General features: G+C 61.1%; 1 protein-coding gene across 30 annotated transcripts in view; it reads left to right on the top strand.

Moving 5' to 3' along the window:
• PLEC (plectin) overlaps nt 1-15,899 on the top strand; it is an 83,977-nt gene that overhangs the window by 41,011 nt on the left and 27,067 nt on the right. For 28 of the 30 annotated variants that reach the window (XM_085053846.1, XM_085053845.1, XM_085053844.1 and 25 more), the window contains 5 exons: nt 266-349; nt 486-590; nt 778-876; nt 2,377-5,757; nt 6,272-12,767. In XM_085053846.1, coding sequence (XP_084909972.1) covers nt 266-349; nt 486-590; nt 778-876; nt 2,377-5,757; nt 6,272-12,604 — 10,002 coding nt within the window. In that variant the 3' untranslated portion in view covers nt 12,605-12,767. Of the gene's footprint in view, nt 1-265; nt 350-485; nt 591-777; nt 877-2,376; nt 5,758-6,271; nt 12,768-13,758; nt 13,900-15,899 lie in introns of those variants that run through there. The other 2 variants (XM_085053864.1, XM_085053863.1) reach the window with 2 other exon arrangements.

Here is a 15,899-nt window from a genome sequence, read left to right as displayed (position 1 = left end):
CCATGGCAGGTTGAACGTTGCTCTTGGGTGGCCACAGCAGGATGGGGGACCACCCTTGGCCACATGCAGGGTGCTCTCAGCCATCCCCAGTGGGATGGGGGTTGCTCCTGAACATTTTTGGCTACAAGAGGGTGAGGCGTGCTCCTGGCCATTCCCAGCTGTGGCAGAGCAAGTGGTGCTCTTGGCCATCTCTGGCTGTTGTGGGGTGAGCTGTGTTCTTGGGTGGCTGTGGGGTGCCTGGACTCACCCCAACATGTCTCCCCAGAAACTGCTGGAGGAGTGTGAGCAGCACAAGGAGAAGGTGGAGGAGTGCCAGCGCTATGCCAAGCAGTACATTGATGCCATCAAGGTGCGCCCACTTCCTGGGGGGCTGGTGGAGGGACTGGGGGAGCAGCATGGTGCCCTGCGGGGGGACTGGGGTCACAGCACTGTGGCCAGGGGGCTGGCAGGGCATGGCAGAGTTCTGATCACTCTCTCCTCATCAGGACTACGAGCTGCAGCTGGTGAGCTTCAAGGCACAGGTGGAGCCCATGGCATCACCAGCCAAGAAGCCCAAAGTGCAGTCGGCATCTGACAGCATCATCCAGGAGGTGAGGGGGATTTTTCGCTGCCACTGGCTTGGGGCATCCAACAGCTCCTGGGGCATGGCTGCTCAGTGAAGGAGTGGGCTTGGGGATGTGGTGCGTGGCCTTGCCTCCATCCAGCCCCATCATTGCTGGGGGGCCGGCAGGCTGCGGGCATTCTCCCCCTTCTCCTGCTGACCCACTTTTTCCACAGTACGTGGATCTGCGGACGCAGTACAGCGAGCTGACCACACTCACCACCCAGTACATCAAGTTCATCACTGAGACGTTGCGGCGGCTGGAGGAGGAGGAGGTAGGGAGTGGTGCAGGGCAGCACAGCCGGCTGTATAACCAAAAGGAATGCATTTCATGGGGTCTCCAGCCCCACCACTAACGCCAGCCCATGGCCATGTCTCCAGCCCCATCACTAACGACAGCCCACAGCCATGACTGTGGCCTTATCACTGATGGTCACTCACGGCCATGACTCTGGCCCCACCACTAATGCCAGCCCATGGCTGTGACTCTGGCCCCATCGCTAACACTGCCCCATGGCTGTGACTTCAACCCTGGCCCCATCACTAACGGTGACCCATGGCCGTGGCTCCAGCCCCGTCACTAACACTGGCCCATGGCCGTGACTCTAACCCTATCACTAATACTGGCCCACAGCCTGTATCTCCTGCTCCCTGCTGGGCTCCTGGGAGCAAGGCTGCTGGCTCCGGGTGCAGTGGGTCTCTGAGTCGAGCTGGCTCTGGGCACTGGGGGCTCTGGTGTGACTGGTGGTAGGAGGCACTTCCCAGATACACGTAGTGCAGTCAGCACCTGCCTGTGCATGCTGCTGTGCTGGGCGCTGGCCCGCGGGGTCTGGCGCGGGGTGACCTCTCTAACTCTTGGTTTCTGCCCTTGGAGCTGCTTTGCCAGTGCTTTTTCTTGGGGAATATTTGTGTTGGTGGGGATCTAATGGAGGGTAAAAAACCAGGATGACTCTGGCAGCCCTGCACCAGGTACTCACTCTGCGCATGCCCTCTCCCCGCGGCACCCTCCGCCTCCCCCATGGCTCACCCTCTCCTCCTCACCCTTCTCTACCTCTGTGCTGCTCCAGGACCAGGGGTCTGGTGTCGGGTCTGCCTCCCCTGCATGCGCTGCCTGTGCCCAGGCCCTGTGGAGCGTGCGGCTGCCTCGCTCATGGTGCATGCGGTGTGCGCGCTGCGGCACGGCCCCGAGCCAGGCGCCAGCCGTGTCAGCCCTTTGGCAGACCCTGCTCCAAGTTGCCTGGAGAGGGCTGGGAGGGGTTTGAACCAGCTGAACTGCTCTCTTCTGTTGAGGCTTTCCCAGCAGCGAAGGCTCTGCTGACACCGCCCTCGCACCACTCCTCTCTGTTCTGCTCCTGGTGCTCCGGCCGTCTCTCTCCTTTCCCCACGGCAGGGGCTGTCTGTTCCGGCCGCCTCGCATGGGGAGCCGTGGTGGTGGTGTGCACGCTGCTCGCATCGTCTTCATCCCTTGGGCTCCGCTCGCTCTCTGTCCCTTCTCTCTGGAACGTGGCTTCCTGCACTGCTGTCTGGCTCCTGTTGCCTGTCTGCCTGTGCTGTCATGTATCCCCTGTCCTGCCATACGTCTTCTGGAAGCTGGTGTCACCGCCACTGGCTCGCGCGGTGGCCCAGGAGCCGAAGCCTTTCCACGCGCATCCGCCACCCCTCCGCTGTCTCGGCAGTGCGTGGCTGGGCCAGCACTGATGCCACGGCGCGATCGCATCCCTTGTGATTTGTCTCTCTCTCCCTTCTTTGTCCCCTGCACCCTCTTTCCCCTCCAGAAAACCGCCGAGAAGCTGAAGGAGGAGGAGAGGAAGCGGCTGGCGGAGGTGGAGGCGCAGCTGGAGAAGCAGCGGCAGCTGGCCGAGGCCCACGCCAAAGCCAAGGCACAGGCAGAGGCAGAGGCGCGGGAGCTGCAGCTCCGCATGCAGGAGGAGGTCACCCGGCGGGAGGTGGTGGCTGTGGACGCCGAGCAGCAGAAGCAGAACATCCAGCAGGAGCTGATGCAGCTGCGGCAGAACTCAGACCACCAGATCAAGTCCAAGATGAAGATGATCGAGGAGGCCGAGTACAACCGCAAGAAGGTGGAGGAGGAGATCCGCCTCATCCGCCTGCAGCTGGAGAGCACCGAGAAGCAGCGGGAGAGCGCAGAGACGGAGCTGCAGGATCTGCGGGCGCGTGCCGAGGAAGCCGAGAGGCAGAAGCGGCAGGCGCAGGAGGAGGCTGAGCGCCTGCGCCGCCAGGTGAAGGAGGAGAGCCAGAAGAAGCGGGAGGCGGAGGAGGAGCTGAAGCGCAAGGTGCAGGCTGAGCGTGAAGCGGCGCGGGAGAAACAGAAGGCAGTGGCAGACCTGGAGCAGCTGCGGCTGCAGGCGGAGGAGGCTGAGCGGCGCATGCGGCAGGCAGAGGCCGAGAAGGAGCGGCAGATCCAGGTGGCCCAGGAGGTGGCCCAGCGCAGCGCCGAGGCCGAGCTGCAGAGCAAGCGGCTCTCTTTTGCCGAGAAGACAGCACAGCTAGAGCTGTCGCTACAGCAGGAGCACGACGTGGTGGCCCAACTGCAGGAGGAGGCTGAGCGGCTGAAGAAGCAGCAGCTGGAGGCTGAGCAGTTGCGGGAGGAGGCTGAAAAGGAGTTGGAGCGCTGGCGGCAGAAGGCCAACGAGGCACTGCGCCTGCGGCTGCAGGCCGAAGAGGTGGCCCACAAGAAGTCACTGGCGCAGGAGGAGGCCGAGAAGCAGAAGGAAGATGCGGAGCGCGAGGCCCGCAAGCGCGCCAAGGCGGAGGAAGCAGCCCTGCGCCAGAAAGAGCTGGCGGAGGAAGAGCTGGAAAAGCAGCGGGAGCTGGCAGAGGGCACAGCCCAGCAGAGGCTGGCGGCGGAGCAGGAGCTGATCCGGCTGAAGGCAGAGATGGAGAATGGGGAGCAGCAGCGCCTGCTCCTGGAGGAAGAGCTCTCGCGGTTGAAGAGGGAGGTAAACGAGGCCATCCAGAGGAGGAAAGAGCTGGAAGAAGAGCTGGCCAAGCTGCGGGCAGAGATGGAGGTCCTGCTGGAGAGCAAGGCCAAGACAGAGGAGGAATCGCGCTCCAGCAGTGAGAAGTCCAAGCAGCGGCTGGAGGCAGAGGCCAACAAGCTGCGGGAGCTGGCTGAGGAGGCCGCCCGCCTGCGTGCCCTCTCCGAGGAGGCCAAACGTCAGCGGCAGCTGGCAGAGGAGGAGGCCAGCAGGCAACGGGCCGAGGCTGAGCGCATCCTGAAGGAGAAGTTGGCGGCCATCAATGAGGCCTCGCGGCTGAAGGCGGAGGCAGAGATTGCGCTGAAGGAGAAGGAGGCGGAGAACGAGCGGCTGCGGCGGCTGGCGGAGGACGAGGCCTACCAGCGCAAGCTACTGGAGGAGCAGGCGGCCCAGCACAAGCAGGACATCGAGGAGAAGATCGCCCTGCTGAAGCGCTCATCGGAGAGCGAGCTGGAGCGGCAGAAGGGGCTTGTAGAAGATACGCTGCGGCAGCGGCGACAGGTGGAGGAGGAGATCCGTGCCCTCAAGGCCAGCTTCGAGAGGGCCTCGGCTGGCAAGAGCGAGCTGGAGAGGGAGCTAAACCGCATCCGTGGGGAGGCAGAGGAGGTGCAGCGCAGCCGGGAGCAGGCGGAGCAGGAGGCTGAGCGGCAGCGGGCACTGGCTCTGGAGGAGGAGGGCCGGCGGCGTGAGGCCGAGGAGAAGGTGCAAGCCATCCTGGCTGCTGAGGAGGAGGCCGGGCGGCAACGGCGGCTGGCCCTGGAGGAGGTGGAGCGTCTGCGGGCCATGGTGGAGGAGGCGCGGCGGCAGAAGGAGCTGGCGGAGAAGGAGTCGGAGCGGCAGATCCAGCTGGCTCGGGAGGCAGCACAGAAGCGGATCGCGGCGGAGGAGAAGGCGCACCTGGCTGCTGTGCAGCAGAAGGAGCAGGAGCTGCTGCAGACGCGCCAGCAGGAGCAGAGCCTCCTGGACCGTCTGCGTGAGGAGGCCGAGCGAGCTCGGCGGGCGGCTGAGGAGGCTGAGTTTGCCCGTAGCAAGGCCGAGCAGGATGCCAGCCTGTCCCGGCAGCGTGTGGAGGAGGCCGAGCGGCTGAAGCAGCAGGCAGAGGAGGAGGCGCAGGCCAAGGCTCAGGCACAGGCGGACGCGGAGAAGCTGCGGAAGGAGGCTGAGCTGGAGGCAGCAAAGCGGGCACAGGCGGAGCAGGCAGCCCTGCGGCAGAAGCAGCTGGCCGATGCTGAGATGGAGAAACACAAGAAGTTTGCTGAGCAGACACTGCGGCAGAAGGCGCAGGTGGAGCAGGAGCTGACCAAGGTGAAGTTGCAGCTGGATGAGACAGACCACCAGAAGGGCATCCTGGATGAGGAGCTGCAGCGGCTGAAGGAGGAGGTGACAGATGCTGTCCGGCAGAAGGCTCAGGTGGAGGAGGAGCTATTCAAGGTCCGGGTGCAGATGGAGGAGCTGGCCAAGCTGAAGAGCCGCATAGAGGAGGAGAACAAGGCGCTGATCCTCAAGGACAAGGACAACACGCAGAAGTTCCTGGCAGAGGAGGCAGAGAAGATGAAGCAGGTGGCAGAGGAGGTGGCCCGGCTGAGCGTGGAGGCTCAGGAGGCCGCCCGCATGCGTCAGCTGGCTGAGGACGACCTGGCACAGCAGCGGGCGCTGGCAGAGAAGATGCTGAAGGAGAAGATGCAGGCGGTGCAGGAGGCCACGCGGCTGCGGGCCGAGGCTGAGATGCTGCAGAAGCAGAAGGACCTGGCGCAGGAACATGCCAAGAAGCTGCAGGAGGACAAGGAGCAGATGCAGCAGCGCCTGGCTGAGGAGACCGAGGGCTTCCAGAAGACGCTGGAGGCCGAGCGCCGGCGGCAGCTGGACATCACAGCTGAGGCTGAGCGCCTCAAGCTGCAAGTGGCGGAGATGAGCATGGCCCAGGCCAAGGCTGAGGAGGAAGCCAAGCGGTTCAAGAAGCAGGCTGAGGAGATCAGTGAGAGGCTGCACGAGACTGAGCTGGCCACACAGGAGAAGATGACGATGGTGCACACCCTGGAGATCCAGAGGCACCAGAGCGATGAGGACGCAGAAAAACTGCGGAAAGCCATCGCTGACCTGGAGAAGGAGAAGGAGAAGCTGAAGCAGGAGGCGGCGCTGCTGCAGCAGAAGGCAGAGGAGGTACTGGGCTGCGGGTTCCCCTTAGCGGTGGTGGTACACAGGGAGGTCGTTTCTCTCCCCAGCCAGCCCACACCATCCCTGGCCAGGTCCCCAAGGACCATCACTGGGGATGGTGGGGCAGGACCCCCTGGGCAGGTCAGGGATATGCGTGGAGTAGGGGGCAGCGTCAGAGTGGGACCCCAAACCCCTGTCCTCCTGCCATGGAGGGGGTATCCCCACCACCTGGGTTGGCTCTTCTGCCCCGTGGTGCATCCTGCCGTGTTTCTCTCTGTGCCCAGCTCCCAGCCTAAGTGCTGGGGGTTCCCTCATGTCCTCCCCCTGCTCATCCTGCCCAGTGTTGTGTGTGGCTCCCTAACCCCGGCTCTGCTCCTTAACTCTTACATGATGCAGGGAGTGTGTGGGTGACTCTGTGCCTCTGTGCCGCCCCTGCCACCCATCCCCCTGCCTCAGCCCACCCCCAGTACCCCACTGCCCTCCTGGGTGTCTGACCACACTGTCCTCTCTTGCACCCCAGATGCAGGTGGCCCAGCAGGCTCAGCTCCGTCAGGAGACGCAGCTCCTCCAGCAGAGCTTCCTGACGGAGAAGGACGCCCTGCTGCAGAAGGAGAAGTTCATTGAGGAGGAGAAATTGAAGCTGGAGAAGCTCTTTAGGGATGAGGTGAACAAAGCCCAGAACCTGAAGGCAGAGCAGGAGCGGCAGCAGCAGGAAATGGAGCAGGAGAAGCAGCAGTTGAAAGCTATGTTAGATGAAGCCAAGAAGCATCAGAAAGAAGCTGAGGAAAATGTCCGCCACAAGCAGGAGGAGCTACAGCAGCTGGAGAAGCAGCGACAGCAGCAGGAGAAACTTCTGGAAGAAGAGAACAAGAAGCTGAGGGAGAGGCTCGAGCAGATGCAGGAGGAGTACAAGGCCGCCTTGGCCCAGAGACGGGAGATCATGATACAGACGGACGACCTGCCTGGGGAGGCCTTGGTGACGACGACGCAGCTGCTGGACATCAAGGCTGTGCCCAACGGCCGGGATGCAATGGACGGCTTAGCCCAGAACGGGGAGCCGGAGTTTGCCTTCGACGGCATCCGGCAGAAGGTGTCAGCAGAGAAGCTGGCTGATGCTGGCATTCTGAGCAGGGAGAGCTTGGACAAGTTGGCAAAGGGTGTCGTGAGTGTGGGCGAGCTCTCCGAGAGGGAGGATGTCAAGAAGTACCTGCAGGGCAAGAGCAGCATTGCCGGGTTGCTGATCAAACCCTCCAACCAGAAGATGAGCATCTACGAAGCCATGAAGAAGAAGCTGCTCAGCCCAGGCACAGCACTGGTGCTCCTGGAGGCACAGGCTGCTTCTGGCTTCATCATCGACCCCGTGAGGAATGCAAGGCTCTCGGTGAACGAGGCGGTGCGAGAGGGAGTGATCGGGCCAGAGCTGCACAACAAGATGCTGTCAGCCGAGCGGGCTGTCACCGGCTACAAGGATCCGTACACAGGTGACAAGATCTCCCTGTTCCAGGCCATGAAGAAGGATCTCATTGTCAGGGATCATGGCATCCGCCTGCTGGAGGCCCAGATCGCCACTGGTGGCATCATTGATCCTGTCAACAGCCACCGCCTGCCTGTGGAAGCTGCCTACAAGCGTGGCTACTTTGATGAGGAGATGAGTCAGGTCCTCTCTGACCCCACTGATGACACCAAGGGCTTCTTTGACCCCAACACTCAGGAGAACCTCACCTACCTGCAGCTCATGGAGCGGTGCGTGACTGACCCGGACACAGGGCTGTGCCTCCTGCCACTCACTGACCAAGCAGCCAAAGCTAGAGAGCTGGTCTACACTGACAAGGAAGCCAAGGATGTCTTCAAGAAGGCCACAGTGACAGCACCATTTGGCAAGTTCCAAGGGAAGACGATGACCATCTGGGAGCTCATCAACTCTGAATACTTCACTGAGGACCAAAGGCGGGACCTGATCCAGCAGTACAGGACTGGCAAGATCACAGTGGAGAAGATCATCAAGATCGTCATCACGGTTGTGGAGGAAAGTGAGAAAAAGAGCCAGATGTGCTTTGAGGGTCTGCGCGGCCCCGTGCCCGCCGCTGAGCTGCTGGAGAGCAAGATCATCAACAAGGACCTCTACAACCAGCTGCACCAGGGCAAGAAGTCCATAAAGGATGTGGCAGAGATGGAGTCTGTACGACAGTACCTGAAGGGCACCGACGCCATCGCTGGCGTCCTGGTGGAGTCCACAGGCCAGAAGCTCACCTTCTACGAGGCCCTGAAGAGAAACCTGCTGAAGCCAGAGATTGCCCTGTCCCTGCTGGAGGCGCAAGCTGCCACTGGCTACATCATCGACCCTGTGGGGAACAAGCTCTTCTCTGTGGATGAGGCCGTGAAGGCTGAGGTGGTGGGGCCAGAGTTCCATGAGAAGCTGCTGTCAGCGGAGAAGGCAGTGACCGGCTACAAGGATCCCTATACAGGTCAGACGGTTTCCCTCTACCAAGCACTCCAGAAGGGCCTCATCCCCAGTGACACTGGGCTCCGGCTGCTGGACGTCCAGCTTGCCACTGGTGGCATCATTGACCCCGTCAACAGCCACCGCCTCCCACTCGAGGTCGCCTACAAGCGTGGCTACTTTGACCCAGAGATAAACAAGGCCCTGACTGAGCTCCGAGATGATGCCAAGGCTTTCTACTGTCCCAACACCCAGGAGAACCTCACCTATGCCCAGCTGCAGAAGAGTTGCCACCGTGACAAGCAGACTGGCCTGTGTCTGCTGCCGCTGTCTGATGAGGCCATCCAGTCACAGCAGGAGGAGGTCTACACCGACAGCCAGGCCAAGGAGTGTTTCGACAAAACAACCATAGAGGTCCCAGTGGGCAGCATGAAGGGCCGGACAATGACCATCTGGGAGCTGATCCACTCCGAATACTTCACGGAGGAGCACAGGCGGGAGCTGCTCCGACAGTACAAGACCGGCAAAGTGACAATCGAGAAGATCATCAAGATTGTGATCACCATCATCGAGGAGGCAGAGACCAAAAAGCAGGAAAAGCTGACATTCAGTGGTCTGCGGGCACCGGTGCCAGCCAGCGAGCTGCTGGAGTCCTGCATCATCAGCAAAGCCCAGTACGAGCAGCTAAAAGAAGGCAAGAAATCGGTGAAGGACCTCTCTGAGACAGATGCGGTGAGGAGGTTCCTGCATGGCAGTGAGTGCATCGCTGGTGTTTATGTGGAGGCCACCAAGGAGAAGCTGAACATCTATGAGGCCATGAAGAGGAACCTGCTGAGGCCCAGCACTGCTGTGGTCCTTCTGGAAGCCCAGGCAGCCACTGGGTTCTTGATTGACCCTGTGAAGAACCGTAAACTGTATGTCAACGAGGCGGTGAAGGCTGGCGTTGTCGGGCCAGAGCTGCACGAGAAGCTGCTGTCGGCCGAGAAAGCTGTCACGGGGTACAAGGATCCCTACTCGGGCGATACCATCTCCCTGTTCCAGGCCATGAAGAAAGGGCTCATTGTCAAGGAGCACGGCATCCGTCTGCTCGAGGCCCAAGTCGCTACTGGTGGCATCATTGACCCCGTGCACAGCCACCGCCTGCCCGTGGAGGTGGCCTACAAACGTGGCTACTTTGATGAGGAGATGAACCGGACCCTCTCTGACCCCAGTGATGACACCAAGGGCTTCTTCGACCCCAACACTCAGGAGAACCTCACCTACCTGCAGCTGAAGGAGAGGTGCATCGAGGATCCTGAGACTGGCCTGTACCTGCTGCCTCTGCGGGAGCCTGAGAAACCAAAAGTGGTGGAAACCACCCAGATGTACACTGAAGCTGAGACACGGAAGGTGTTCGAGGAGACGCAGGTGGATATCCCTGTGGGCAGCCGGGCAGGCTCCTCCATGTCTCTGTGGGAGATCATGCATTCAGACCTGCTGCCTGAGGAGCAGCGGAAACAGCTCATGGAGGAGTTCCAGTCAGGCCGCGTATCCAAGGAGCGCATGATCATCATTATCATCGAGATCATTGAGAAGACTGAGATCATCCGGCAGCAGAATCTCACATCCTATGATTACGTCCGGCGCCGCATCACAGCTGAGGAACTCTATGAGGCGAAGATTATCTCACAGGAAATCTACAACCTGCTGAAGCAGGGCTCCAAAACCTTCCAGGAGCTCCTGAATGTGGAGACTGTCTGGAAGTACCTTTACGGGTCAGGCTGTGTGGCTGGCATCTACATCCCATCCTCCAAGCAGACACTCAGCATCTACCAGGCGCTGAAGAAGGGGCTCATCAATCCCGAAGTGGCCCGCTCCCTCCTGGAGGCCCAGGCAGCCACCGGCTTCATGATTGACCCCACAAAGAATGAAATGCTGACCGTTGATGAGGCAGTCAGGAAGGGCGTGGTGGGGCCGGAGATCCATGACCGGCTCCTGTCTGCAGAGAGGGCGGTGACTGGTTACAGAGACCCATACAGTGAACAGAAGATTTCCCTCTTCCAGGCTATGAAGAAGGATCTCATTCCCAGTGAAGAGGCCCTCAAGCTCCTGGACGCCCAGATCGCCACCGGTGGCATCATTGATCCACACCTGGGCTTCCACCTGCCCTTGGAGGTGGCCTACCAGCGGGGCTTCATCAACAAAGAAACATACGACATGCTGTCGGAGCCCAGTGAGGTGCGGAGCTACGTGGACCCCTCTACGGATGAGAAACTCAGCTATACTCAGCTGCTGAAGCGATGCCGGAAGGACGAGAATTCCAGGCTCCTCCTGCTCCCACTCTGCGACACACGGAAACTCACCTTCCGGGGCCTGCGGAAGCAGATCACCGTGGAGGAGCTGGTCCTTTCAAAGGTGATGGATGAAGCCACAGCCCAACGCCTCCAGGAGGGTCTCACCTCTGTTGAGGAGGTCTCTAAGAACCTGAAGAAGTTCCTTGAGGGCACCAGCTGTATCGCTGGCGTCTTCGTGGACTCCACAAAGGAGCGTCTGTCCGTCTATCAGGCCATGAAGAAAGGGATCATCAGGCCCGGCACTGCCTTTGAGCTCCTGGAGGCACAGGCGGCCACAGGCTACGTGATTGACCCCATCAAGGGCCTCAAGCTGACGGTGGAGGAAGCCGTGCGGATGGGCATTGTGGGCCCTGAGTTCAAGGACAAGCTGCTCTCTGCCGAGAGGGCCGTCACCGGCTACCGGGACCCGTACACCGGAAAGCTCATTTCCCTCTTCCAGGCCATGAAGAAGGGTCTGATCCTGAAGGACCACGGGATCCGCTTGCTGGAGGCACAGATTGCCACAGGAGGCATCATTGACCCTGAGGAGAGCCATCGCCTGCCCGTGGAAGTGGCCTACAAGAGGGGCCTCTTTGATGAGGAGATGAACGAGATCCTGCTGGACCCCAGTGATGACACCAAGGGCTTCTTTGACCCCAACACGGAAGAGAACCTCACGTACCTGCAGCTCATGGAGAGGTGCATCACAGACCCAGAGACTGGCCTGTGCCTCCTGCCTCTGAAGGAGAAGAAGCGGGAGAGGAAGACCTCCTCCAAATCCTCCGTCCGCAAGCGCCGGGTGGTGATCGTTGACCCAGAGACAGGCAAGGAGATGTCCGTGTATGAAGCCTATCGCAAGGGCCTCATTGACCACCAGACCTACCTGGAGCTGTCAGAGCAGGAGTGCGAGTGGGAGGAGATCACCACCTCCTCCTCCGATGGCGTGGTGAAGTCAATGATCATTGACAGGCGTTCAGGGCGCCAGTATGACATCGATGATGCCATCAGCAAGGGCCTGATTGACCAATCAGCCCTGGACCAGTACCGCTCGGGCACCCTCTCCATCACCGAGTTTGCTGACATGCTCTCTGGCAACATGGGTGGCTTCCGGTCACGGTCGTCCTCGGTAGGATCCTCCTCCTCTTACACCGTCAGCCCAGCCCTGACGCGGACACAGATCTCCATGTGGACTGACCCGACCGAGGAGACTGGGCCAGTGGCAGGCATCCTGGACACGGACACTCTGGAGAAGGTGTCCATCACGGAGGCCATGCGCCGCAACCTGGTGGACAACATCACAGGGCAGCGGTTGCTGGAAGCCCAGGCCTGCACGGGGGGCATCATCGACCCCAACACTGGTGACAAGTGCACCGTTGCCGATGCGGTCAACAAGGGCCTGGTTGACAAGATCATGGTGGACCGCATCAACCTGGCGCAGAAGGCCTTCTACGGCTTTGAGGACCCGCGGACCAAGACGAAGATGTCAGCGGCACAGGCACTGAAGAAGGGCTGGCTGTACTACGAGGCCGGGCAGCGGTTCCTGGAGGTGCAGTACTTGACAGGGGGCCTGATCGAGCCTGATGCCCCAGGCCGTGTCTCCCTGGATGAGGCACTGCAGAAGGGCACCATTGACGCGCGGACTGCCCAGAAGCTGCGGGATGTCAACACCTATTCCAAGTACCTCACCTGCCCCAAGACCAAGCTCAAGATCTCCTACAAGGATGCCATGGACCGGAGCATGATCGAGGATGGGACTGGCCTGCGGCTGCTGGAGGCTTCTTCCCAATCCAGCAAGGGCTACTACAGTCCTTACAACGTCAGCAGTGCCGGCTCCACCTCTGGATCCCGCTCGGGCTCTCGCACTGGCTCTCGCTCAGGCTCCCGGCGCGGCAGTTTCGATGCCACTGGCTCCGGCTTCTCCATGACCTTCTCTTCCTCCTCCTACTCCTCCTCGAGTTTCGGGCGCAGATACGCGGAGGGTACCCAGGGCACCGTGGAGGTGGCCGCCCTTGCCCTCGCCCTGTCCACATCCAGAAGCTGCGGGTGGGAGGCGAGCGGGGAGTGCCCTGGGGTGTGCGGGCCCCTGCTCCATGTGGCCTGAGACCTGCCAGCCCCCTGAGGCGCAGCCTCACCCGCTCCGCATGTGGCAACGCTGCTGGCTAATCACTAGTATTTTTTTTTTAATTTTGAACCTCCACTCTTCTCCCAAAGCAGTGCCTCAAGTTTAACCAAAAAGACAAGACTAATAAATTAATATATGCGAATGTGCTGACAGTGTTTGTATATTAAGAGACAAGAAAGAATACACACTACCCTCCCTGCCCTGCGCCCCGGGAGCTGGACACCATTCCTGCTCCTGGCTGCGCCAATCCTGCCGCTGCTCGCACACGGCACGGCCGAGCCGGACACCAGGAAAACAGTTCCCTGTTTGGATCTAACCACTTAGCACTCTTTTGTAATTAACCTGCCGGCTTCAGCCCCCGCACCCCAAAGGAGGAGACAACCTTGGCCCCGTGGTGCACCCCACTGCAGCCGGTGTGTCAGAGGAGGACATCGCGGGCTCCTCGGCACCGGACAGCCAGACACGCCTGCTGCCTGGACCCCTTCCACTCACCCTCAGCGTGGCGAGGAGGGGGCTCTGCACCGTGGCCCCTGAGCTGCCCCATCTCCCTGCCTTGGCCTCCCGGCACATCCCCACCACCACACCGCGGAGCTGGTGCCCCGACCGTAAGTGCCGCGCTGGCGCTGCCCGGTGCTTCCGTGCCACGCGGGGGGACCTGCCTCCGCTCTGCCGCTTCACCCACCGAGGGGCTTCGCTGCGCGCCTGCCTCCGCCAGCCCACCCGCTCACCCGTCCTCTGGGACGCACCCGCCGCGGTCGGCCGGTCTGTCTGTCTGTCTGTCTCTCCGTGTATCTGGGAAGTGCTTCTGCTTGAGGTTGATTTCCTCACACTCGTGTGGCTCCATGACCCATTGGCAGGTGTCTGCCAGAGCCCACGCCCCAGCCTGGCTCCGCGCAGCTCTTGCACCCAGAACCCCCCTGCCACGGGGGCTTTCCTGACCCTCACAAAGGGTATGGGGGCCACGGGACCCCTGGAGCACAGGGTGGGCCATGGGATGCTGTAGCAGCCTGGCACACACTCTTGTTAGAAATAGGCAGACTTCTATAAAACCAGCCTCCTTTTTCTTCTTCGCGGTAATTCCATCCCCCTGGCTCCTGCCCTGTGCCAGCGCTAACGCGCTCTCTCTCTGGCAGACGTCTTTTTCCAGTCCCAACAAAGACGTCCCGGTGCCGCTGGGTGAGCTCCTGAGCTGGGTCTCCGACATCAGCAGGTCGTGGATGGGCTCAAGGGGAGCCCCGGAGGCGGCAGCTGCTCGGCCTTGCTCACCAGCACAGGTAATGCCGACCTCCCCGGTCCGTCCCGGTTCCACGGCAGGTGCGCGGCACTGACAGCCAGGCTTGGTGACTTCATTTCATGGATTGTTCTCCCTGTCTCATCCCATCTTTTCTGTTCGCTTTGTTGTAGTGTGGCTGGATGTCCATACCACCTCCCCTCATCGCCGCCATGGAGCCCGTCCCCTGCCCTGAGGCCAGTGGGACCGCACCTGAGGACACAGGGACGTTCTCCCTCATCCTTTGCACTTGCCAGAGTCCCCAGCCAGAGACCGAGGCTACAGTGCCTGAGCAGTCAATGGCCCAAGAAGCACCCACAGGGTCACCTGGCCCCCACTCGCCCCACACACTCCCTCCTCCCTGGGGGTGGCCTCCCGGCGTGGTGTTGGGCTCACTGCGGATCTCCAAAACATCTCCTCCTTCCCACCCGCTCTCATCTGCCTCCTGTAAATCCAGTCATGTTACCCTCCGCCTCCGGTGTCGTTATTGCTCTCATTACCCCGTTTGGCTTTGCATGAGGTGCCACTGCGCGCGGCTCCAGGACAGTCCCCTCTCCCAGGGCCCCCCACACCCCGACCATAACTCATCGGGAGAGTGGGGGTCCATTGATTACCCAAACACATCTCTTTTTGGGGGAAAAACACTAAATTTGTACATACTGCAAAGTGTCTGTAAAAGGAGCAGTGTGGACCCAGGGCTCCCCTGCAAGGGCAGTAAAGGAGAATCCTCTGAAACCAGACGGTAGCTCCGTGTGGTCTGTTCATCCCTCCGGCCTCGCCACCTTGGCCATGGTCTCCCATTGCCTCCCTCCGGTTCCTGCCGTGGGCTGCATGTGCTGCCGCAGGTCATGGTGAAGTGTGTCAGGGTGCCAGGGATCTGACCAACTCCTGGTGCAGGTGCTGCACCTGAGGGTTGGGCCTGGGTGTACCCCTGGTGCTGCCAGGCACAGAGCAGGGCCACAGGGGTGTCCCCAGAGCTGCCCCATGCTGGTGGCACCGTCGTGAGGTCAGTGTGGGTGCAGCACTGAGACAGTGGACCCCTGATTTTGGGGAGTGGGTGCTGTGGAGGCTTCTGGGGCTACATCCTTCATGTGAGGACAGACCCATCCCTCCATCAGTGGGCAGGGAGACTGTCCTCCATGGTACTGTTCCCTTGTGTGCCACTACCACTGTTGGTCCAGGGCCATGCCTGCTGGTGCCATGGCCTCTGCCCAGTGTGAGCTGTGCTGTGGTCACTCCCTTTCTGGGCAGTGAGGGACTGTTGTAGGTAGATGGCAGTGGTTGGCTGTGAGGATGAGGGACCTGGGGGGAATTCAGGACCTGTTGGCCTGGAAACCACTGAGTAGGGCAGCAGCATTCAGAAGGGAAAGCCCTGGCAAACCTGGAGATGTCAGTGTAGCCACTGGCACAGGTGGCTCAAGGGGTCTGTCCAGTGAGCCAGGTGCCACTCTGCTGCCCAGGCTGCGACTCCCCGAGCAGAAGGATCATCCTTCAGCAGTGCTAGGAGCCCAGGCACGGTGCCAGGAGCGCCAGAGCTGTCAGGACTTTGCAGGACCCCTGCAATGTCCAGGGGCTGGTGGGGTCTCAAGTACGCTGGGACCAGCCAAGCGTGTCAGCAGCCCCGGGTGGGGAGGCCAGGCTGGCCGGGACAGATGGTGGTGGCTGGGTAGGACGTTAATTGCATTGTCCACCAGCAATTAACTGCAGCGTCCGTCTGTCCCCACTGGCAGTGGGATGTGGCCGTTAGGTGCAGCAGGGCCAGGGGAACTTGGGGGTTGCAGGCTGCTGCAACCTTTGCAGGGCTCAGGAGAGGTCCCAGGGCAGCAAGACACTCCCCCAGGTGACACAAGCTGCTTGGGGCCCTGCCCCACCTCACTGGCCTCCCAAAAAGTTTCTTCGTGTCCCCTAGATGTTCCCTGCTCCCCCAGATATTCCTTGCTTACCCGCCAACTTCCTGACTTCCCCCCCACCCCTGCAGGGCTAATCACCTCTCCCAAAGCTCAT

This window comes from Lichenostomus cassidix, chromosome 2, assembly GCF_008360975.1.
Source record: "Lichenostomus cassidix isolate B80296 chromosome 2, HeHo_3.0, whole genome shotgun sequence".
In the NCBI taxonomy this organism is placed as follows: domain Eukaryota; kingdom Metazoa; phylum Chordata; class Aves; order Passeriformes; family Meliphagidae; genus Lichenostomus; species Lichenostomus cassidix.
Note: the sequence above shows the minus strand (reverse complement) of the source record. Positions and strands in the feature narration are given on the sequence as shown.